General features: G+C 37.9%; 1 protein-coding gene across 1 annotated transcript in view; it reads right to left on the reverse strand.

The window, feature by feature from the left end:
• The window catches only part of TRHDE (thyrotropin releasing hormone degrading enzyme), a 202,659-nt gene that overhangs the window by 165,322 nt on the left and 13,391 nt on the right, over nt 1–23,946 (reverse strand). Inside the window, exon 3 of the mRNA XM_005419212.3 lies at nt 4,393–4,519. Coding sequence (XP_005419269.2) covers nt 4,393–4,519 — 127 coding nt within the window. The remainder of the gene's footprint in view (nt 1–4,392; nt 4,520–23,946) is intronic.

Genomic DNA, 23,946 nt, shown 5'->3' on the forward strand with positions numbered 1-23,946 from the left:
CAGCACAGACAGAAGGAAGGATGAACAAAGGGGAAGAAAGCAATAGCACAAGAAGTGCTGACGAAGATGATAGAAGATCAAGTAGGGCAGGAGGCAACATTGCAATGAATAGGTCAGGAGCATGTCCAAGAGTCAAGCTAATAGTAAAGCACTTAAATCAAAAGGAACAGTTAATCACTAGTGCTCACAGTAAGTCAGCTGGCTAACATAACAACAACATCTCAACACATTTTCTCTGGGCCTGCCATGACTCACACTGCATGAGGCAGCAGCAGGTCTCTCTCACCAGAATGTTCACTGTCAAACATCAGGGAATGGAATAGAGGTACATGAGTTCCTTTTAAAAATCAGAATGGGAACATTCCCCTGCTAAATTTCTTCATTCTAATGCCTGAATGATTTTCTACCTCATAAGAAAGAGTTCAAATTCTTCAGCGACATACTTTAAAAACTGAATCCTCCAAAAATACTGTATGAGCAAATGTTAATGCTCAAATCTAGTCTTTCATTGTGCAACATGTTCACTAAATCCCTTGGAAAATCATTTTCTGAGATCTGCCATTCACAGTTTCAAAGTGTTTTATGCAGCATAAAGAAAACAAAGCCATAAAATCTTTGTATGAAGCAGGTAATTGGTAGCCCAATCACAACTGTAAAGGAAAAAACCCCCACCAAACAATAATCTCATAAAATATATCAGATGGAACTCCGAAGTTTACTATACAGCAAATCTAGAGAAAAGAACTTTCAGAAGTCAGAAAATATATTTCACTTAGGGGTGTTGGTGGAGGAGAGGCTGGACATGAGCCAATCTGGGCTGTATCAAAAGCAGTGTGACCAGCAGGGTGAGGGAGGGGATTCTGTCTCTCTACTCCACACTCATGTGACCCCTCATGAAGTGGAGTCTTGGTTGGAAAAGCCAGTCAGCCCCTCCACCTCAAACCATCTACAACTAAAGAATCACAGCTGTCCACATGGCAAGAGGGCTTGATTACATTTTCATTCCCCACAGTGTGACTCTGACCTTTGAAGCCTCTCTTTTAAGGTGGTTTTTCTGTTTGTTTGGGTTTTTTTTCTTTTTAAATTTCTAAGCTCTGTGCACTTCAAAACATTAACTGGTCAGGGCTCCAGGAGGAAAAATTCAAGACCCCTGCAGTCTCAAAGACTCTCATAAGGAAAAGCTCTATGCATACAAAGCAGTTTTTTGTGCAATGCAAACAGGATTAAAAACAACTATGTGATATAAATACAGAAATATTTTGTGTTCACTAGCCATAAGAATATAATTAAAAATCCTTCTGCATACCTCTTTAGATTAAATAAAATTCCATACTTTATCCACCCACCGCTTTAACCAATGTTTACAATGACAATATTATAGTCTTGGGAAAATCTAGGTTTTGTTTAAAAGACACGATTTACTTTTCATAAATGAAATTCATATAAAAATTATTGGCTTGAAACCTTCCACAAGCACCTTCCTGTTCAGAGTATGAACTGGAGAGTAGGGGAAAAAAGCTACATGCTAAATAGAAGCTTTTAACTGTGGAAATTATTAATTCCAGAAAGAGAAATTCCCAATTCACATTCATTACCAGAATTCACATCAATTGGAAAACAAATCTATTTCTCCAGTGCATTCAGAAGGCAGTACAGATCATATAGGATGTAAAAAACCTTAGCCACAGCCATCTGATTGCACGCAAGCACAGCAAGAAAGCCTGGTCACCACCAGTCAGGTAGCCAAGAGCAACAGGAGGAATTGGTTCCTGTGGAGAACACTGGCTGATTTGGCTGATGTATTAAAAACTCAAGTAAGGAGCACTAGTTTCAAATGCCTTGGAAATGGACCCCACTGACTCAGAAGTGAACAAATGAACAGAGATCTTTCTGATCCATCTAAAGAGCCTAAATGTCCTCAGATACTCCTGCCATACAGAGAGCTCAAATGGATGACCACACAGATGACAAAGTGCTTTGCCAAGGCTGGCAGGCCCCTTGTCCAGGGAACATCACCTGTAGTTCCAACTCTAACACACAGACAGCCCCACAGACACCACCGACACCAAAAATGTCTCACCCAATAGCCAGTACAGCACCTCCATAGTCAACTGGTCAATATTTCAACAAAATTATTTTGTAAACATAAACTTTGATTTCAACAAAAATAATTACATTTGGTTAAGTTTCTTCTTGTTAGAACTGAAAAGTATGTGAAACTTTTTTTTAAATCTGTTTGAAACAGAACATTTTCCATAAAACTGTTGACATTAAAAAGCTTTCCAAAGTACATTCTTCATTTTTCACTCCCACTTTCACATTTAGAAGTGAAATTAAAGACTTCTGAAATGCCCTGGTGAAGAAAACATGCTCATTTTTCTTAAAACCATAATAAAGTACTCAATCCATTGCAGTGCTGACAGCAGTAAATCAGATGAGTCCTAAGCTTTTGGAGAGCCCAGGTGCATTTTTAGTATCAACACATCTACCTGATGCACATGCTTTTTCCATTGCTGTCATTAATGCTGTTTTGTCTTTTCAGTTGGGAAATTCTTCAATAATACTGCAAAATCCCTATCATAGACAGATTAAATTATTACCATAATAATTTTTAGTCCTTCTATTCACCCATCAGACTACTGTCCCTAACCTTCTAAACTTTGATTTTTTTTTTTAATAAGTTTAAAGGAAAAATAAAAATTCAGCATTTTTTCAGGTTAAAGACACCAGCGCATGCTTAAAGATAGTAATCAGTGTTTGGTTGAACTGGAACAAATATACCTGTATTAATACGCAAATAAAATTCTTAAAAATATTTACATTACTGAGTTTAGAAATTTTTCTTCCTATATTTACATTAAATAAATTCAACCTTACTATATTATAAAAAAAATATTCTCTATAGTAATTATTTTCATGTACCACTACTGAATGGTTAAAGTCTTCGCATAGTATTTCCTATTAACAATTTTACTGCAAATATTTGATGAAAAAAATACAACTTTACTTGTGACTATTCTTCCTGTTCTTTTCCAAAAAGATCCAAACTGGAATACATTAACTTACAATTAGATATTTTTAAAAGATATGCCACAGCACAATGACAATGGATATAGCATGTTGGTTTTAAAGACCATATGCTATAGTTCTGAAAGATACTCTGAAGCAGATACAGTTACTAGCACTACTGCCAGCTGGCATTCTAAATGAACTACCCGAAGTAATGATGTTTGGATGTTAAGATGACCTTTAAGATCCCTTCCAACCAAAACCATTCTATGTTCATCTTTTCTATTCAACAAGTTCTTGATTATATTTTCTCCCTCTGAATTTATGCCCCCTGTAAGCCTAGTACTTCCTTTACAAAGCATTATTAACATGTTTGAAGACATAAATGAAAGTACACATAGAAAATTTGTGTATACTTAAATAGGCCTTATGCCTGTAACTATTATTAAAAGATATCAAGAAATAAATGCCACAACATACTTATAAAAATATTCATGCAATACCCTCATCTAGAAACATCAATTACATTATCTATCTCCTACACCATTAGCTGTAAGTCCAATAAACCTACTCAGCAGGCAAGGGATTTAATGAAATAAACTCTGACTTCCTGGGAGGATCACCTGTGGTTCCAACTCTAATACTTCTGATCAAATACATGCTCTCTTCCTGCTGCTGAGCAACAGGCTCTTCTGAATCTTTATCAAACATGCTCCAAAGGAGGGAGGGCGTAATACTGTGGAAAGTATTTAAATGAGTATGACACCAACTGATTGTGGTGAAAGGGAGGATGAGAAAAAGCTATTTTTTAAAAATAATAGAAATTTATAGGGTTTACATTTAAAAGGTCACAGTAAAACAAAAGCACTTTTTTCAACAAACAACAAGACAATAAGCTTCTCCACTAATCATCATTAATAAGCCATATAAGCCATAAAATCAAAAAAGAAAAAAAAGCCCACAGTCTTGCACTGCTACAGGTTGCCAGTTTCACAACTATTTTCACTTCTGTTCCCCATTTAAGGCTGAGGCACCAAGGTACAAGTATTACAGAACAAACATCTTCCAGTGGCTATCTCACAGGAGTAAGGACCAAAACGGACAACATCAAAAAAACAAAGAAAAACCGAGCCCACTTATCAGTGAAAGGTCTCAGGTTCTCTACCCATTGTCAAACAAACGTCTGACTGCTTCCCGCTCCTTTCATTTCCAGGTTGGAGAAAGCATATTTTGGCTTCCCCTCCTCCATAAGGAAAAATTTCTTACTTACTGATCCTCCTAAATTAACCCAAACATTTAACCTGAAATCCAATACATGACATTCCTTTAGCTGACTTAATGCCTCATTTCTGGGTTAACTTCACATTCTTTGGGAAATCTTACCCAATTTTGGCAGGGAATAGGGCACTTTAAAATAATCTTCATAAAACTCAATGAGTCTCCTTGTAATATTTAGAGCATAGTCCCCTGATCCTCTTCGGATTGCATCAGGCCTTGCATATAACCGTACCTGTTAAAAAACAAAGCAAAAGTCCAATTTCAGCATCTGCCTTTTAAACCTATCCTACCAGAAGAGGTGAATTAATTACTCTACAGTTGCTATGAGGTGGCAGGATTATTCCCTTAAAGCCAAATATGATTGTCATACATTCGTCAAGTCATATCATAGTTGAAAACCAGACCTACCACAATTAAAGTTACAAAGTTCAGAAGTCACAATCTCCTACTTATTTGTGTTGCCAAGTAAAAAACTTGCACTCCTTGTATCAAAATAAATACTCAAAGAAAATACATGTGTTTGTTAGAGATATGATGGAAGAGTGGATTAGTATAATGGTTCTCTGCCTACACTGAATGTAGGCAGGATGCAGTGACTCAGTAGGAGAGAAGTTCATGGTTTGTTAAAGGCACATTATATCAAACCCTGAAAATATTAGTAGACAGTGAAGGAAAAAAATAATCGTTCTCTTTTCTCCTCTCCGGCAGTGACACCGCTACCCTCGATGAGCTATGGGAAGACTGCAAAAACGACCATTTCTAAGCTCATTCATGTACACAAACAATTAACATTCCTGAAACCTCCATGACTGCTTCAGGCTTCTGTTTCCAGAAAGCAGTAAATTAAAGCTGTTTGTATAAGCCACAGACTGCTCTGTTCAGTACAACACAGCTCACACATTTTAATACCTGGAGTGAACCAAGTGAACAGAACTCACCTTCATAATTCAGCATTCAAGTGTGACCCTGATTAGGGAGGTAGCAGAAATTACTGCCAGGTTATTACCTCTTCCTTATCCTTACAGTCTGTAGCAATTTCTTCATGCAAAGATGACACAGAGCCTACAACTGCTAATCAAGAAGGGGACAGAAAGGAGAACCACTTTTTGTTCTCTCTCCTCATACCCTGCCTGATGGAAGCAGCGTGTGCTTTGTCTCTAGTGACTGTGGCAGAAGGTCTCTCCCCGAGGTTCATAATGACCTGATGTAAATGAGACTCTCCTGAAGGTCAATCCTAATAATAATATCTGACTCGCCAGTACTTTCTGTGGTAGGATTAAACCCCAGCTAGAGTTCCCAAGGAAAGCAGTAGTGCAGAAATCAGAAAGTATCAATGCAAACATGAAGGAGAAATATCAGCTTTGGAATGTTTCTAAATGCTCTATTCTGGATTAAGAAAAGCCAATGGGATTTTTGGCTTCAGTGAAAGTATTAGCAAGTATTGCTTTAGTGCTCTTTTCCTGAAGCAGTTTCAGCTGTCCAAGTGGAAACCAGATATCAAGCCTAAGTACAGTGTACCTGTCAATTCTCTTTAAACCCACTATCTCTTGAGTTTCAGTACGGAGACACATTATTTGCTTCATTACAATGTCTATCTTCATATTTAATCTTTGTGTTGTATTAGACTCAGTGTACAATCAACCATACATAGTTATCATTCATAATGTAAAACAGGTAATGGTGTAACCTGATGAGATATGTAATAAAGCAGACTTCTTATTATCACTACCTGAAAGCACATATATCATCATCTGGGCTCCTCCAAATCACTACTTCTTATTGCTTCCTTTCAAAGTTAACAGTAACGTGTACATTAAAATGTTCCCTTATCTACTAAACTAAATACAGGTTTTAAAACAAAACACGTATTAACCACAGAGTTTATGGAAGGATGTTAAGAATCACAATTAGATTTGTGATGAACACTGTTTTGTATCATTAAACCTTTATACACAATTTTGCATAATTGTTCTACTGGCACAGTTGACTGTATCAGCAAATTAGGGGAAAAAAGAGTCAGCCAAGTATGCAAAAAATCATTCAAATTGATAGTGGCCAAATTTGTCCATAATAAGAAAGAGGATGACAGAAGGGAAGAAAATAGTAAGGAAATAGAAGAAAAATCAAGGTTCAACTTATTGCATTACAATGAATGTCTCCTGGCAAATATAGAAAAGGCATTTACTGGTGTCTGAGATGGAGCCAAGGCACAAAAGCTGCAATGCTGCAAACTCTCATTTGTCTCCTGCCTAACGCTGAATGTATTTTTATTTTGCCCATAAAGTTTCCCTGTGTGCCCCTCTGCCTGCCCAGAACAGCTATGGACTGCCAGGCCTCCACAGCTCACACCAGGGTCACCCGTAAGCTGGAACACAGTTCAGAAACTACCCACACCTTTGCCCAGGTCTCTCAGGGGCTTTGAGGCAATAGATACTGTCAAAGCAGTCAACCATCTTCAAACACTGGGTCTTGCTTCTGTCTTTCACCCAGCAACCACTGAGCATGAAATGTAAGGAGAACTTTGGACACACCACTACAGACCTACCCCAGCCTCAGAAATTCCCTCTTGGTTAGCAGAGGGCTACCACAGGGAACAGTCTGTGACACTGCCTACCTGGCTAGCTGCTTTAGAGGACACATTCTGGTCACATTAGGTGCCATTCACAAAGTGAGGAGCTTGGTCCAGAATTCAGTCTAAAGGTTGGCATCTGTAAGTTTGAAACTGAAGCCCCTAACTTTCACACACTGTTTCTTTAATGTGTTTGGGCTTATTTTGACCATATCTTACTTTCAAAGCCATCAAACAGGGACTATATTATTTCCTTAGTTTATAAGAAGATTTTCAGTCAAAAGTAATAAAGTTTTTATATTCTGCTCCAAAGAGGAACTTAAGTAAAACAGAATGACAATTAAGACATGAGATTTGTTTAGAATAATTTGTTTGTTTTCTACTTTCATTTCAAAAGGCAGGTAGGTTAGTGTTACTTTAAAACTGCATTGGACTGAACAACAATGCCGAATTTTTATTTATTTTCCCACAGGCTGTTTGACCACTGTCCTAAGATTTTGATTTTATAGTAATTTAAATAAGAGAAAAAACAAAGTTTTCTGCAGGGTTGGCCTAAATATATAACTACAAAAGACAAACAAGTTTCCAGTGTGTGTCATTTGTCATTCACTGCAATGGCACCTACTGCCCTGCAAATGTTATTAATGCTCTTCTTCATAATCTTTGCAAGATTAGGTTAGACTATTATTTTCATGCAAGAAAGTGGAGACCAAAGAGAGACTAAGAGTAATTCTGGGTGCCTATCTTGACATCTCTCAATGTCAATTCTATTTAACAGTTTTATTGCACATACTTAAAGCACTGTTCTCATTATATCTTACTGCAGTGGTGAACACTTTATCGAAGTTTTGGCCACAGATGCCTTAGTTTGGGCATTCATGAAATCAGCAATACACGATTAATGACTAAACGAGACTCTGTCAGTTTATGTGATTTACTTGGCATCCCACAGCAACTCTGGTGGCAGAGGCAGGGAGGGAATTCAAAGCAGGCATTCATCCTTGTGACCACTTAACAACCTGCACCAAGCACCTTCCATATCTGGGAATTAATAAGGTAGGTTCTGTTTGGACAACAAGTATATGAACAGAACACTGCTGGTCTTCTGATGCAGTCAGAAGCATCCATTGAAAAATATCAGAAAAATGTTATGAAGAATCAGATTCATAATGACACTGCAATAATACCTACAAATATAACAAAGTTTACACAGTTAACCTAAATTCTGAGGGTTTTTCTTAGCTCTCTTACATCTACATTTGCAACCACTACCAATTTTCAACAGGAGTTTTGACTACAAAGAAGAAAAATCCAGCCCTCTCATTTCTCCTTCAAATGGAACCAAACTGACTGACTCCTTCCTATCACAAGTTTGAGCAATTAGGTTTGTGCCTGCAGCCCTACAACCCAGATCTCCTCTTTATACGACACTTGTTAATAACTCTGAAAGTTATTAGATATTCTAAATTAAATCTCTGCAACATATATTTTCTCATTCTTTTCTACAGTGGGCAAAAATGTGAGTTGTTTCCCCATGTTTGCCTTCCAGAGGCCTGGAGTAGTTTCGTAAGAACTTTAAATAAACTCAATACTCAGCCACACTCAGACAATATTTAAAAAAAAATTCATTGTGAAGTATTATTTTAAAAATATTAGTAACCTTACTCAGGTTCTTAGAATTATTTTGGCAGCATTAGCAGAAAAAGTACTAAAATACTCCTGAAACTTGTATGGTAAATTTCTTGTATTTGTTATAAGTGATCAACAGCCTACTCCTCTATAGTTAGTCAAAATTATTTGCTATAAAACAGCATAGTTTTACAAACAATTTGTAAATATTGCAACATTTTCTCTAGTCTGTCTTAGTATTTCAGCATCTGCTACATAAAATAAGTCGAAGAAATTTTAAAAATATTGGTAATGCCAGGTTGCCAAAACTGATAAATGTGGTTGTAAAATAAAAACTGTTTCCCACAGAGAGTCATGATATATGCTAAGAAATATGCAACATACTTAAAACAAATCTCATCTAACTGAAGTCAGGTTATTAACTACAGAGCATGAGAAAAATCTTCCTATCTACAGCAGGTAAAAATTATCCATCAAAAAGAAAGCTAGCACTTGAAAAGAAAAGAGAGATTTTCTTGTCTTATTACTTCAGAGCACTTCCAAAAAACGTGAACTAGTAACTATCTACACTGGGTAAAATTCTGACAAGTACAACTCTAGACAACAACACACAATTTCTAGAGAATAGCAGGTTCACAAAAATTGTTTCTGTTATACCAAAGACTAGTGATAATTTTACCATGTAAAAAAACAGAGGAACAGAACAAAAAGAAGTAAAATTGTTCTATTTTGAAATTTTAAAATCACTACTTTTCTCTTTTTTTTTTTTTTTTTTTTGCATTACATGTTAAGTGAAAAGAAGCGAGGATTAAACGGATGACAAATGGTAAGGAAAAACCTGCAGTAATTTTTTCACTCTATGTGAAATACTTTGGGTCAAACCAAAGGGTTTGTACAGTTCTGTAGGTAGGAAGAATATGGAATACGTTCAGCATTTTGATCACGGCAACAAAAAGGAAAAAGCCATTATTTACATGTGTCTAATTGCAGAAAGGCTGTGTTCCAACCTCCTCCCATACATGAATTCACTAAAGATAAAGGAAGACCAGAGAGAACTGCACAATGTTCTTCCTTCTTTCTGGCACTAGAAGATACTAAAAACCTTTGCCACAAGCCTGCCAACCTGCTTTCCCAGGGAATTAAGGAAGTTGACAATCAGGCAGAAATCAGGATGTTACAGTAAGAAGTTTACATGCCTGAAGCATGCCATACACCATAGCCCACCTGTTACTGTAGAATTAAATATGCACTTCTACATATGAAGTAGCTTTTGAAGACATTATTTTCTACGTCACCTTCTATTTTATGTGTGCAGCCCGTTTGAAACCTTTTGTTCTTGCAGTGGTGCTATGTTTTTAGGGAAGCATCACCTTGCCTCATATCAAGACACTTCTATTCTTTTAATTATTGCTATAGTAAAGTTTACTGATCACAATAATCCTCTATAATAATCTGCATTCATTCTGCAAGGCCTCTTTTCTTTAAATTTAAATGTTTAGCCATCTCTTCCATGTCTTAAGACCACTCCAATTGCCATCACTGTCTTCCCCTATGCCCTGGGGGGAATCACAGCTCACTGGATGAAAAATCCTGCTCCAAGGAAATAAAGTGGACCTCTATTTTAGCAAGGAGAGGCTTGTGAAAGCAGATGGATCATTGGGCTCCGAAGGCCTAAAACAACATCTGCTGACTTCAACTGAATGACTCCTGTTAACTACAGGGGCTTTCAGACATTCTGGAGACATGACTGGTCCAGCCTCTGGGCTAGGGACACTTCTACCAAGGCAATCTTCACCAACAGCATCTGCCATGTGTACAGTCCCTGTTTTTAGATCACCACTCGAGCAGTCCTTGTTAGTCAGTTGCACAGCAAGAAAAAAAAAGGGAAAAAAATCCTTTAAATAAAAGACTGCGCTTTGGTCACGGCCACTGATAGTTCAGATCATGCAAAGCAAGACTGGATCTCACACTTCTATCTCATGTGCTATAAAGAAAACAGCTCTCTGAATCTTGAAAACAGCCTGAGGCAGGATTTACACAGGGGTAACTACTGCTGTATCTCTGTCGCAGAATCAGGTACAACAAGGTCAGCTTTGAGGCCAACAAGGGGAGAAGAGGCATCTATAATTCTAACCCTTGGATGACACCATCTGATATCACAGATATTGCCAACCATCTCACCACACAAAACCACTCCCAAAGGTACCCACATGGAGAGCCTTTTCTCATCCCTGAATGCTGTCACATCACATAGGCACGTGGAAGCCAAAGAGACCTGAGCCTTGCTCTCATTTAGCTTCCCGCTATTACAGCGTCTCTCCAAGCAAACATGGCTAATGTTCCAAGGCTGGCACATACCTGTTTTGCTAATGTCTAGGCGTCCTCTTCTCCTTTTTCATGTCTTTGATCCATTTTGCTACATGTACTTAAGTCTGAACAGACAGAGCAAATGAGAGAATGGAAACTGAGCCTAAATCTGGTGACAACCATAAATCTCGTTTTCTCAGGCAAGCAGGGATTAGGTAACCTTGTATCAACACAGGAATCCACTTCACAATTAAGGATAGTTATCCCTCCCACCTACTTCCCACAGAAATAAAAGTAACTTTGTCAGGTGTTTTAAAGGAGCTTGGAGTGCTTTCCCGTTATTAAACAGATGTTTCTGCTCATCAACTGGTGTCAGCAAAGCCATCCTGGGAATAATGTCTCTTCTTTAATCCCTTCCTCAAAGCCAGCAGACTCCACATAAAGCACTGCTCTTGGGAGGCCCCTCCAGATAAGCTCCAGTTCTCTGTGCAACTATACCCCCAGGCTTAGTCCAGCACTGTACATTTGGGATATTAAAATTATTTTAAAATCTCAGTTCCAAAAGGGCTTATGTGTTAGTTTAATTTTAAATACATGTTTAACCTCAGACATACCTTTACAGAAGGCCCTTGTATTACAACAGAGCAGCACTTACAAATTTTATAAAGGCAGATTAATAATGTGTTGCTCTTTATTTCATCTGCAGCAACTTCAGCAGTGACGCTCTCAGCTAAAAAACACATGCATTGCCTCTGTACTTAAATGCTTCAATTTACTTGATAATCTGAAATCTTTTATAGTTCTTTTGCTCACTGACTATTTTAGGCAAAGGTATTGCTTTTACTACTGTTACAGAGATAAAGATATGGTCACATCACACATTTAATACAGCAGACATATGTCTGGATCCACCAGCCATAGCTGTGAACTCCCTGGATCACTTCTGCAACCAAGGCATTGCATCTCAAATGGGATTTTAAATGTGATAAATTCAAAATAAATAACAGTTCACTACGGACATAAACAAGCCACAGGCCAGGTTCCACTATGAATGTGTATGAATTGTTTCACATGTTCATGCACATACCTCCACAAGTTTTGTGTGGTGAAAATGCAATAAATTTTACAACACTGATAAGGAGAGAGAGAGGCAGCTGTATTGAAATACCAATTCTGCTGTAGTGAACATAGTTAGATGTGATAATGGGAAGAAATTACAGAAGAATGCCTTGTTTCAATCTCCTATTCATTACTCATCATGGGCAATACTCAAAAAAGACTGCATGATAATGAAATGTGCTTACTGAATACCAAAGGAACAGCCCACCTTTAAAAGATTATTTTACTCCAAACTGAGCAGTTACACACAGCACTGCACTGAGCCTTTCCTGAACATAAAACAAAACATGTTTAAGAATTTGAAGAATTGTCTTAGAGTTAGCTGAAATCAATGAGCATTCAATGACCTGATACTTAGGAAACACCTCTGCAAGAGACTGGATGGAACTCTTTTTTATAGTAAGCAAACATTGTCTTGGAATCCTCATTCCAGATTCGGTTAAGAGACCAGTTAAAATAAGAGAAGCCATTACTACAAATAAAGTGTAAATGAAAGAAATGGTCACTGAGGGAATTACAGTGGTAGAGAGACATCTCAGGGAACTATACACAAGCATTAGGGGGGTCAGAACATTGTTGCAGAGCAAGGGAGAGAGGCTTTGAACAGAAATAGTTGATATTCCTGGACAAAAACTTGTAACATGACCCTGAAGGAGAAAGAAGGGAGCAAAACTTCAGGAGTTCCAGGTGACAGTGGGCAAATGAGGAATATTAAGCAAAAAGACTGCCAGGTATTTTCAGAGTTGTGAAAGAGGGAGAACAGTGTGTTTATTATATTGCAAGGTTCCACATTGCCAGAGTTTTGTACCTCCTTGACATTTCTCATAGACAGCTCCTCTAGGCACTGACTCTTTCTTCCTCTCACAGTAGCCAACTGACTCCAGTTCCCCTCAACCAACCAATCCACACTTTTACAACACTCTTCTTATTGGCTACAGCTGTGGCCTGTTAAAATCAGGCCTGCTCCTAATCTTTAATAATTAACCCAGCTGCAACTCTTTAGGGGGTAAGATTACTTTCTATACTACCTTTATTTACCTAAATTCTATCCCCCTACAGAACAGTTTTGTGCAGCCCCTTTCTAAGTAAACATGACCACGTGGGACAAGCATCTAGTTGCCTCATCAATTCCTCATCTGAACCAAAACAAATGCAACTGCTCCAGCCAAAGGTGCAACAATATATTCTACCAGGAGGCAAAACTGTCATGCAGACATGCTGCAATTTCTAACTTGAGATCATAAAATACTTTGGAAAGTTAATGAGCTGCATTCACATATAAATCCAACCAGTGCTCAGCCGGCATACAATAAAATACTGGCTATGTCACTGACCACAGTGCCATTAAGATTAATTTAGAGCACTTAGAATCTCTATCATCTTGTTGAAATGGCTCAGGGACAGAAAGTGAACATGTTAACAACTAATGTAGAACAAATGTAATTACAGACACCATTTCATAGCCATTTCAGCCAACTAAGACTGCCACAGTCTCACCACCACATACTCAGTCATTCAGCCTTAACTCTTCTATTACCTCAGCACTGGACTTCATCTCCTCTCACATGAGGAGATCTCTCATCTCTCAGATGAGTCAGCTAACTATGCCAGGTGGGCAGTGTCCACGTAGCCCAGCTTACCCACCTGGCCACCATGAGTTCAGTGCTAGAAAAAGCATGAGAAAGCATTTGTGGAGAGAAGAGAGGACCACGACAGACTGCTCCCAGATTAATTTAAGTTATTATAGAACTTCAACCTACAAACAAGGTTCAAGTTCTTCCAAAGTGCTACTGTAGGGAATTCAGTGTCTAAATTGTTGAGATTCACAGTGGTTAAAGCTCCTTCCAGTCCTTTGTAGCTGGTGAAAAATCAACATAGCTTCAAGTTAACAAAGCAAAAAGATTTACATTTTTCACCTATTACACAAAGTTCAGTATCACAAACCCAGTGGTAAGATGATGTGAGAATGGCTTTTTCCTCCAGAAAAACATTTGCAGTAGATGTATCCCAAAAGTTAACACCTATTTTGATTTCCTTTGGTTGGCCAGGGACTGGACGGAATCGTCTTATTTCAAGTACTATTTATTCCCTATTTTATAGTCAAAGCATTCGTATCACACATCATTCATAAATAATATTTCACCTACTCTTGGTTAAAAAAAGAAGAGCTTAAGAAGTACACAAGTTTAAAGGAAGTGCTAAAAAGTGGCCTACAATGTTCAGCAGCCCTATAGCATGCCCAATTTCAGCTGGCTAGAGACTGCTTTGTCACAAGCACACAGATGTTACCTTAGAGTAATTCAATTTGAAATGATAATATGAAAACCGTAAGGGCTTATTTATATTTTGGCATTGCCTAGAGACTGTCAGTATGACAGCACAATCCTTTAGTCAACTTAGTGCTTAGTCAACTACATAAATAGAAGTAGGAGATGTTTGTTATTGTCAGTCTTTCTGTCTAAAGAGTAACAAGCAAAACATGGGGAAAATGAACTGTTATCATCTTCATTTTATAAATGAAAGTTACAGAAAGATGAGCTTAATATCAGGAAGAAAGTCTAAAAAAGAGACAGAAATAGAACTTGAATATCACTTCCCTAAACTGATGAATCATCTTTTCATCATTAATCAACAAATTACTATTCCCAAAATACATTTTCTGAAAAATACTGCCTTTTCCATCAAAAATTAAAAAAATTAAATTAAATCCTGTTTTTAGGTTCCTCGGTCACAACATTTGTTTTTCAAAAACCAAACCTAAACTTCATTCCAAACTGCATACCTGTATCCCTGAAATTGCTTAACTTAGAAGCATTCTGAACACTGGTTTCCCACATTAACTCATGTCTAAGAGTAACCATCCCACTCCCATAACACCTTTTGTCAAGTGACTTATTTAGGTTTGTTTAAAGGCAAAGGTTATTTCATTATTCACTTAAAAGTAATTACTTCCAGAGATGTCAATATAGTGGTTCCCTACAAAACGGCTACTGAGTAAAGTGACGTACTTGACCAGAGCATAACAAAAAAAGACAGGAGGAGACAGAGACAGACCGTTCATGACAGACCAAAGATGAATGCAAGGACATGTCAATACTCTCCTGTTCCACATAAATTCTGCACAACCATAATGGAAACCCAGGTCTGGTATACGTCTATTTCACCCTACTCATCATATGTTTGCAGTAATCCTGGCCAGTATTAGGAAAAAAAAAAAAAATAAGGTAAGGTAAATAAAGGGAACCACTGACAAAATGCAACTGCAAGAAAAGCAAAGCAGAAGCACAGCTCACCTGTGACCTCAAGAGCATTTACTCAATGCATCACCTTGTAACAGCAGCAATAAGCAAGAGGAACACAGCAAAGTATCTTGTGAGCTACATGTAAACTTAATAGAAAAACTGCTTGCAAGGTAAACAGATCAGAGCTATAAGGTGCTAAATTTTAAAGTATCCTTTAGAGTTTGTTGGCATTGAGGAAACAGTACTTTGTAGATAAGTCTGCACTGTGCTGGACTGAGCTGGAGATTTTGTGAAAAATTGTACTTAGCCCTTAGAAGGGAGAAAAATATGCACATGGGAAATTTTGTGTTCTGACTGGTACAAAAGCCATAACACAACCAAAAACAGGTTACACCAATAAGAGCAACAACCATGTTAACAGTGAGAGCTCCTTCAGGCTAAAAGGAGCAAAGAGACAAGCAATTAGGCCAGTGAAAACTAAAGCCATAAACCATGAAAAAGGGAATCAAGAAATTAAACTTTTTGTATGAAAACACACTAAAAATCCACTAAAAAGCTTCATTAAGAGCTCTGGTTCTCACTCTCAATTAATGTTTCAAATCTTTTTTTAATCTCCAAATTGACGGAACAATGTAAAAATAAAATAAAAGCTAAATGCACTACTAATATTCAAACACTTTTGCTCAACTAGCCTCTGACAAAACTATGGGCAAATTAGGAGAGAGGTAGTTTTCTGTCATTAACATCTCCAACTGGAAGGATTTCAGCCCCCTTCTGAGAACACCAATCTCAGTGTAAAACATGAAAACCAACAGAGGAAAAAAAATTCAAAGGGAAATTACAATTGTAAATAGAGAAAACAAAATAGAGGGCTGAATCAATTAGAACATTATTCCTGCGTCAGGACTCCCATCTGAGAAAGATGAGGGCCGCAACCAGGAAAGAGAGTGGTTTACCACCTGACCACTAGCCAAGACACACAGATAAGTACCAAACTGAAGTTTTTGCACCTTAAGACAGAAGAAGCTGAAAAATTTAAGTACTCTGACACATACAAACTTAAGCAAGTAAATATGACTCTGAAGTACGCTGGTTTTAGTCTACAAAATACATATTAATGTAATGTGAATTGTTTAAATTAAAGTAGTATAAAATGTTTAAACATAGGCTTATTAATCAAATCCCTTGCAATATATGAAATACTCAGATGACTGTGAAAAATATTTTTGCACACTTTATCATTCAAATTACTTTCCTCACCTTAAAAATTGCACAACTCAGGACATATTTCCTATCAGGAAGATGTGAGTTAATCAGCAATGTCCTCTCCATGCCTATGGAAAAGGTTAATTTGCTAATGCTTGCTCATCAGTCACAGCTCAAACATCACATCTGGTTTACATCCAAACAGCCAGCCAGTCAGCTAAGCAGCTGAGGTTAAACTAGGTCTGGGTGACTAACACAGAAGTTTCCTAAAACAAAACAATTTGCTGAGAGCTGACCTCTTCATTCATATCAATGTGCTGGCTGGCATTAGATTAAAATGAAGTGTTTAACACAGGATCAATTATAAGAAAAAACCCTTCCTTACAAAAAAGTCAAGGCAACTCCTTTCCCAGGAAGGTAACTAGCACAAAGCAACAACGTGGTCCAATGAATTATGGGAAGATGGAAAGAAGAGAAAATTTTCTGACACCTGGGATCAAGCACAGTGATATCTCAGGCAAAACTGAACCTGCACTAAAGGTTTATGTCTTAAATAGCATGTCAATTAGGGAAATAGGAATACAAAAACATTTTACCACCATCATTACTTCAGTTCCTAGCATTAAAAAAATAGACTGCACAAATATGTTTCTTTGCTGACAGTGGAACAGATCACTGTTGTTTGAACAGTCCTTCCTTCTATTCCCTTGCTTAGCTTCCAGCTGACATTCACATCAATAGAACAGCTTCATTAGTCTCTCTCTTTTTAGCACTTTCTTATAGTCGAAGATAGCATCTCCTCTCATGAGACATACCCTGACTGCACAGTGCAAGGTAAACCTTTAAAATGGCAGCCTTTATTTGCTCCTCTCGTATCTCTACCCATAGCATAAACTGTGTCTACAACTAGAGGATCTGCAGATTAACAATCATTACAAACAATTACTGCAGCAATATCAACAGTACATGGGCAAAACCAGCATTTGTGCACTTAAGCAAGTAGACACCAAAAAATACCAAATTTTTTGGAAGCTTCCATAGGATAAAAGCACTAGAAAAGATAAAACGGGACCTTGCAAGGAAGGCTCCTCTAAGTTTAACATATCAGAACAGCATGTCAAGTAGCCCTTTTCCCCAAAGTTTCTGGTGTTTGAGGGCTGTTGGCAGGACAATGATAGTCAAGACCTATCCCATAGTTCATGTACTCCTAATATGTGCAACAAAGTATCAGTGAGGACTGGAATCCCTGAGCTGGTAAATTTGATTTCCATAAGAAACAGTCACTTACACCACACGTAAAAGACTACTAAGAACAAAAGCAGACCAAAGGACCTAGGCTGAGAAAATTAAACTAATAAAAATTTGAGAATCTTCAGATCAGTCTACTTCGTGAAGGAAACTGCTACCAGAAGCTTCTATGAAAAACATTTGTATAAATATCATTGACTAATATTCTGCTGCCAGTTTTGCCTAAAGCTCTCAAGCAGAGGCTACTGCCTCTAAAATATCTGCTATACTTTTCCCATGAGAGTGGTCAAAGCTGCCATTTTCTATTAGGCAGAGCAAGGGGGAAAAAAAAGATGAGGGAATAAGAAAAAAATCTCAGGGAGAAGTATTGCTGCTGGATTGCCTGCTCACAGTGCTGACTGACTCATTCTTAAATGGAAGGCCAAAGCTTAAAATGTTCCCTGGTTCAAGGACCAGTCAATCTCATTAACCCAACCCAAGGGATTAAGGCTATGAGACAGCCAACTTTAGCTGCTGTCTACTTCAAATGCCTCCCAAATGCTACCCAGCCCATGCACCTCCATGCATTACATCTACAAATCCACACAGGTCTCCTGACTTTCATGGCCCAGCTGAATTTTACCATTGCCCAGCTTGTTCATGAAAAAAAATAAGAAAGGTCAGTAGTCACATATTATGTTAAACAGTAATAAGAAAACTCCATTAACCTAAACTAGCCACAAGATCACTGCAGGCCTCCAGGTGGTGAGCTCATAAAATGGTATGTTTTTGAAGGGGAAGACACACATAGATGACAGCAACTTCAGCAACTTCAACTGACCTTGTTAGTGAGGAGAGCTCCTCTCAAGAGCAGAGCATGGCACAAAGGAGCTGGCAGGCACACCAGCACTGCCAGACATTACAATCCAGCACCACTCAAAGACACGCATGGCAGAGGTACAACCATGTCTGAGCTAATAAATCCTGACTTGCAACACAGCAAGTGACCTGGGACACGATGCTCTGCTGACAATGCTATCCCACTTTCCATTCTAGATCCCATTAAGGGATCCTCATGCTTGTACTTGCACTGTACTCCACTGAGAATTACTCATCTCTCCCTAAAAAGAGCAGATGAGCTTCATTCATTTTACGCCAACACAGGAATGGGGGTCAAGTATGGGCTGTGAAATAGCTGTAAGTCAACTGAACAGCCATCATTGTCCACACTCTTCTCCATTATTTTCTGTATCTGGACACTGTAACACAGACCCTTAAGCAACAGCCAAGGCCACTCCAATGATCTTCTCTGAACCAAGTTTCACTGATGCACATTCTGCAAAGCACACTCAAGACTGAGAAATTATTCTTCTTCGAATGTTGATTTTTACTGCCATTTGTGCTGAAATGGCTAAAGGCCTTTCAGACTCTTGAGCAACAGGCATCCTGAAAGCTCTATGAATGTTTAATAGGTGGTGGCCTCTGAGCTCATAAAAACCAAAGCATCTTTATCATACTCACGGAAGTGCAGATATTTTGGAACAAACTCCAACTCTTAGGTTACTGAAGGCTTGGGAATTATGGAAACAGATCAATTTACAAGGTTGCACACATAAGAAAGCCAGCAAGCACAGTAAGGAAAAAATGTGGTAGCATTTCCTGCACTTTTGGTCCTGCGGCTTCAGAAGAAAACTGAGATAAGAGAGCAAATACAAATTTAAGGGTTTGTCTACGCTGAACACTGCAATGTTTTAGGAAATGATCTGCAGTGCATTCAGTCCCACATTACACAGCATCGTCACAATTATACAGTCTCTGCAATTAAATTAGTGGTATTTCTAGACCTGACCTTAGTGGGTATGTTACCTAGCCCTGCTAGTTTATATAACAGCAGCTTTCCTAGCAGTACATTGCTCTGCATTCATATGAACATATTCAGGATTTAAAACTTACAGCAATCAATATCAACACAAATATCCAGAAAGTTAAGGAATGGATGAAACAATAACACCCTGTGAACATTTCTGACTCATTTAACTCCTGTGATAAGAGGTAGCAAAAAATTAAGATCATTCTATGGACACAAAACTAAGAGTTTCGAATAGGTTTGTATATTGTAATCTAACCTGAAAAGAAAGAGAACTCTGGTTCAGAAGTTTCCTGTACACTTGTGGATTCCAAGATTCATTTATGGAAATGAAGAAGCTGGAAAGGAACAACCCAGAAAACAAATGTATTTTCAGCTGTACAAGGTGTTTAGAGGGCATGTGCAGTAATTTTGAGTCATCATAAACAGCCAATAGCACATTATACTACTATGAAATGCTACCCAGAATGTTGAATTTTAACTGGGAGGAAAGAGATTTCATTGTTGCTATTATTATGATTATTATATTACTATACTGCAAATAGGTACTGTGGAGACACAGCATCCATGATTACAGAGCCTATGATTCTACAGTCAGCTGTGGAATTCAAGAAGAAAATTCTAGCTTGCAAACAGTTTGCAGATGTTCAAGACTTCATTAAAAATACATTGTCAGACCCAATCGGGAACAAAATGCAAGTTTGCAGAAGTCTTTCAGAGTTGTTGTGGATTCCTTTTTGTGTTTTGATTCCAGTGTAGGCACATTCCCAAATGAATTCTGTTTCCATTGTGAGTTTACCACAAACAGTACTGCACTGTGTTAATGTATAATAACTTAAAACATTTTATTTGGAAATAAAACAGAAAATGCACTTTTATTATTTATTTTGACAAAATGAAATCAGTAAGTTTGCAAAAATTAATTGTTTTACTACTACTACAACTACACTCAATTCCAGTGTAACTTGGTCATGTAGATGTCACCACTACAGCCTATAACCATAAGTGGTAGCTCTGCTTTCACAACCCAGAGGTTCAGCTGCCTGCCCACCCAGGTCCATTTCTGGTATTGCCTAGCTGTATAACTACTGAAAGAGAGTTAAAGAAGTCTGGAAGGAGATAAGAGTTACAGACTGTTGTCAGTACAGAAAGTTACAGACTTTAAGATTATTGAGACACCATCATTAGGTAAAGGATTCAAGAAAAAATACCAACACAAAGATATAAAATCATAGAGCATGGTTAGCTGGTCCCATTGGGAATCATCAACTCCAGTCATCACCATCAACAGTGTTGACAGAGCTGGAGGAAGATGGCAGCACAGCAACACTGGGTCTATAGAAAGGACCCACATTGGACAATCCTATCCAGCCAGCGCCTGCCAGGCCAGCAAGGATTGTGAGCAGTGGCGAGCACAGTAAAACAGAACCTAGCAGCTCATTAACTCCTAGATATCTTGTGTATGCATTATCAAACAAATAATTCCTTTACACTTTTAGGATGAATGTATCCTATATGCAGAATCCTTTTATACCCTGCCAAAACAATGTAAGAGTAGCTGAAACAGGCTTTGCTAGTAATGGAATTTTGTTGTTGCCAAGGTAAAGCCAATAACTAAAGAGGCCCTAAACATGTAAGTCATACTCATTCTTAGGATTTTACAGAATCAGGACATCTATTTCCCCTGCAATCAACTAATAATGAAGTAATTTTTCTTTATATAAATACAAGAATAAAATATAAAAGGCACGTACTTTAAAACACGGTCTGGGGTTAGCCATACCAGGCAATTGTGCGTTGCCAGGCACTGATTTGATTTTCATTATACTGCACTGACGGCAAAGTCATTTATCTTTTCTGCTCCCAGTCTCCTTTTATCTTTTCCGTATGCTTCTGTACTTTTCCTCTATCCTGCAGGGTTGCTGAATTCTGATGAGCACAAAATGGTACAAAGCCACAGACAGCCTCTTTCAGATTAAAAGTTCAGGTATGGAAGGTCCAACTTTTTCCATTTTGGGGTTTCCAAAGAAGTTGTGTATTTGGCATTGTCCGGATATATAAAGATCAGTTAAATACTTCCCTGGCTGTCATTCTCTAGAACAGACAGACTTTCAAACAATGAATGATGTTTCACTCATAGTTCTAATATCTTTCCCATTAAAAATAGAAATTATACTCCTGTCATTGTAGCCTTGGATATTTAAACAAATAATGAAACAAATAAAAATTTTTTTAAAAAAGAAAATAAAAGCAGTTTTCCACATACCAGAGTGATGATTTTTTAACATTTTTTTCCATTCAACTTGTTATAATTTTAGATTACTGGCATTCCATAAAAATCAGGAAATATGGCAATATAAAGAAAAGTATCTTCCTAGCCTTATGGTACTTATCCTTTATGTGTTAACATCTCACCAGCGATGTGCAACTGACAACTATCAACTCATCAGCTGAACTTGTCATTATTGGTTTGTTAGTACTGAATCAGGACTGCTGTAATCCTGTTTCTCACCAAAACAAAACCTAAGTGTTTAATGTCATGAGAGACAATACATCCCTCTTGAAATAAAGTGGAATGAAAATTTGTTCAAACAGAATTACAGTTGGAACTCTATACGTAATGATTGACAAAGCAGACACTTCAGTTGCATTTCAGATCCCAAAGGTCTCTATGCTGTTCATAGATACAGATACCATACAAGATGGTATCTGTACCTCTGCTGTCAGGCAGTGGCAGTCTGTTCAACAGAGTTAATAGCACCTAAAGAAGGATTCAAAATACTCTTGAACAGATACACAGGCTAAAATACATTCAGAAGAGTTGAAGATGTTGATCAATCTCAGCACAACAATTGCCACTGCTAGTGTTATCAGACTTCTCACATAGCAGTGACCTGAACCATAACTGCCCATGACTTCTAGCAACAACCACCTTTATATTCTCTATTAATCTGATTATGCATATATATTATCACACTATCTGCATCTTTTTCAGCAAGGCATTTTAGTCACCTTCCACACAAGTTCCCTGCCACAAAACAGAACACGCAACTGCCATCTTCTTGTCAGTCATGAAGTCTTCTGAGTGTCATTAACCCTGCCACACCAGCAGAGATAAGCAATAAGGAATGTGTCCAGAACTGATGTGGACAAATAAGAAGAAAAGCGTTCAGTCTATACAGAATTATTCAGAACAGTCATATGTACAAAATGCTGCAGGTGAATCTCATGACAGCAAGTGGTTGGTTGGTAAAACAGTGGAAGAAATTTAACATCAGTAAGTGCAAAGAAATGTAAACAGAAAAACATAACCCTGACTATGCATACACATTAGTAGTCTACATTAGCTATAACTCAGGGAAGAATTCTTGGGAATCACTGTGGCCAGCTCTCTGAAAACATGAGCTCACTGCTCAACAGATATTCAACAGGCAAACACAAAGTTACAACTGATTAAGGAAAGGAAAAAAACCCAAAAAATTATTATGCCACAGAACAAACACAAGCATATCAACTTTGAGCATTGTAGGCAGTTGTGACACCACCCCTCTCTCTCATTCATTGTTTCAAACAGACACTATAGAACTTAAAATGCACAGAGAAAGGTGAAAAGAATAGAAAGAGATGGGAAGTGAATTCCGTGCAAAGAGAGATTAAGTGATTTTGAGCTCTGAAAAAGGACAGCTAAACTATCTCTAGACTCAAGACTGGTACATAGCAAATGGAAAACAGTCACTGATCATCACAGAAAGAGAGAAGACAATGAAAATGTGGAATAAATGCATTTAAGTAAATGAGACATGTAAGTAAAATACAGATCTTGTTGCCACCGATTGTCAGAGTGTGAAGCGCAACAGCTTCCAATTCAGATAATGCACATTCACAGACAGCAAGTCCTTTGGCAGCTATTAAGCCAGTGGCCCATGTACAACTCCAGGTCAGGGTCATGGACAAACTAGAGTTTAGGAGTAATACTCCACTGACTGTCTTCTCTAAACTGGTCTCCATATAGGGCATAGGAAAATATTTTCCTCTGTGTCTGTTTTTACATTAGTTGTGTTGTGTGTTTTAATAAACACTGGGGAAAAAAATATCTCAGCGTAAACTACTATGACTCAAAGACCAGCTCTGGCTGTGGGTCCTTTAAACAGACCTCTTCCTTGGATAACAGCACTTTTTCCTTCAATATAGTGACCAACACAGCTAGATTCCAGAAAATAAATGATAACGGGTTCTTAATAATCAGGAAGGCGAGGTACAGACAGAGGAACAGTAACATCTCACTCTTCTGAATGAGCATGCTTGTAATGCCAAACACTGGCATTAACTTCTCCACCTGAGCAACAGCTTGGTTGTCATTGATTGTCATCCCTCATGGTTAGAGGGATGCTTCACGAAGTTAGAGAGTTATGGTTAGTCATATTTCTCAATGACACCTCCACGAGTCATCAAGACTGGCAAAATATCTTCACAGAGTTTTATATTGTTCTTTC

Source organism: Geospiza fortis, unplaced genomic scaffold, assembly GCF_000277835.1.
Source record: "Geospiza fortis unplaced genomic scaffold, GeoFor_1.0 scaffold166, whole genome shotgun sequence".
NCBI lineage: Eukaryota > Metazoa > Chordata > Aves > Passeriformes > Thraupidae > Geospiza > Geospiza fortis.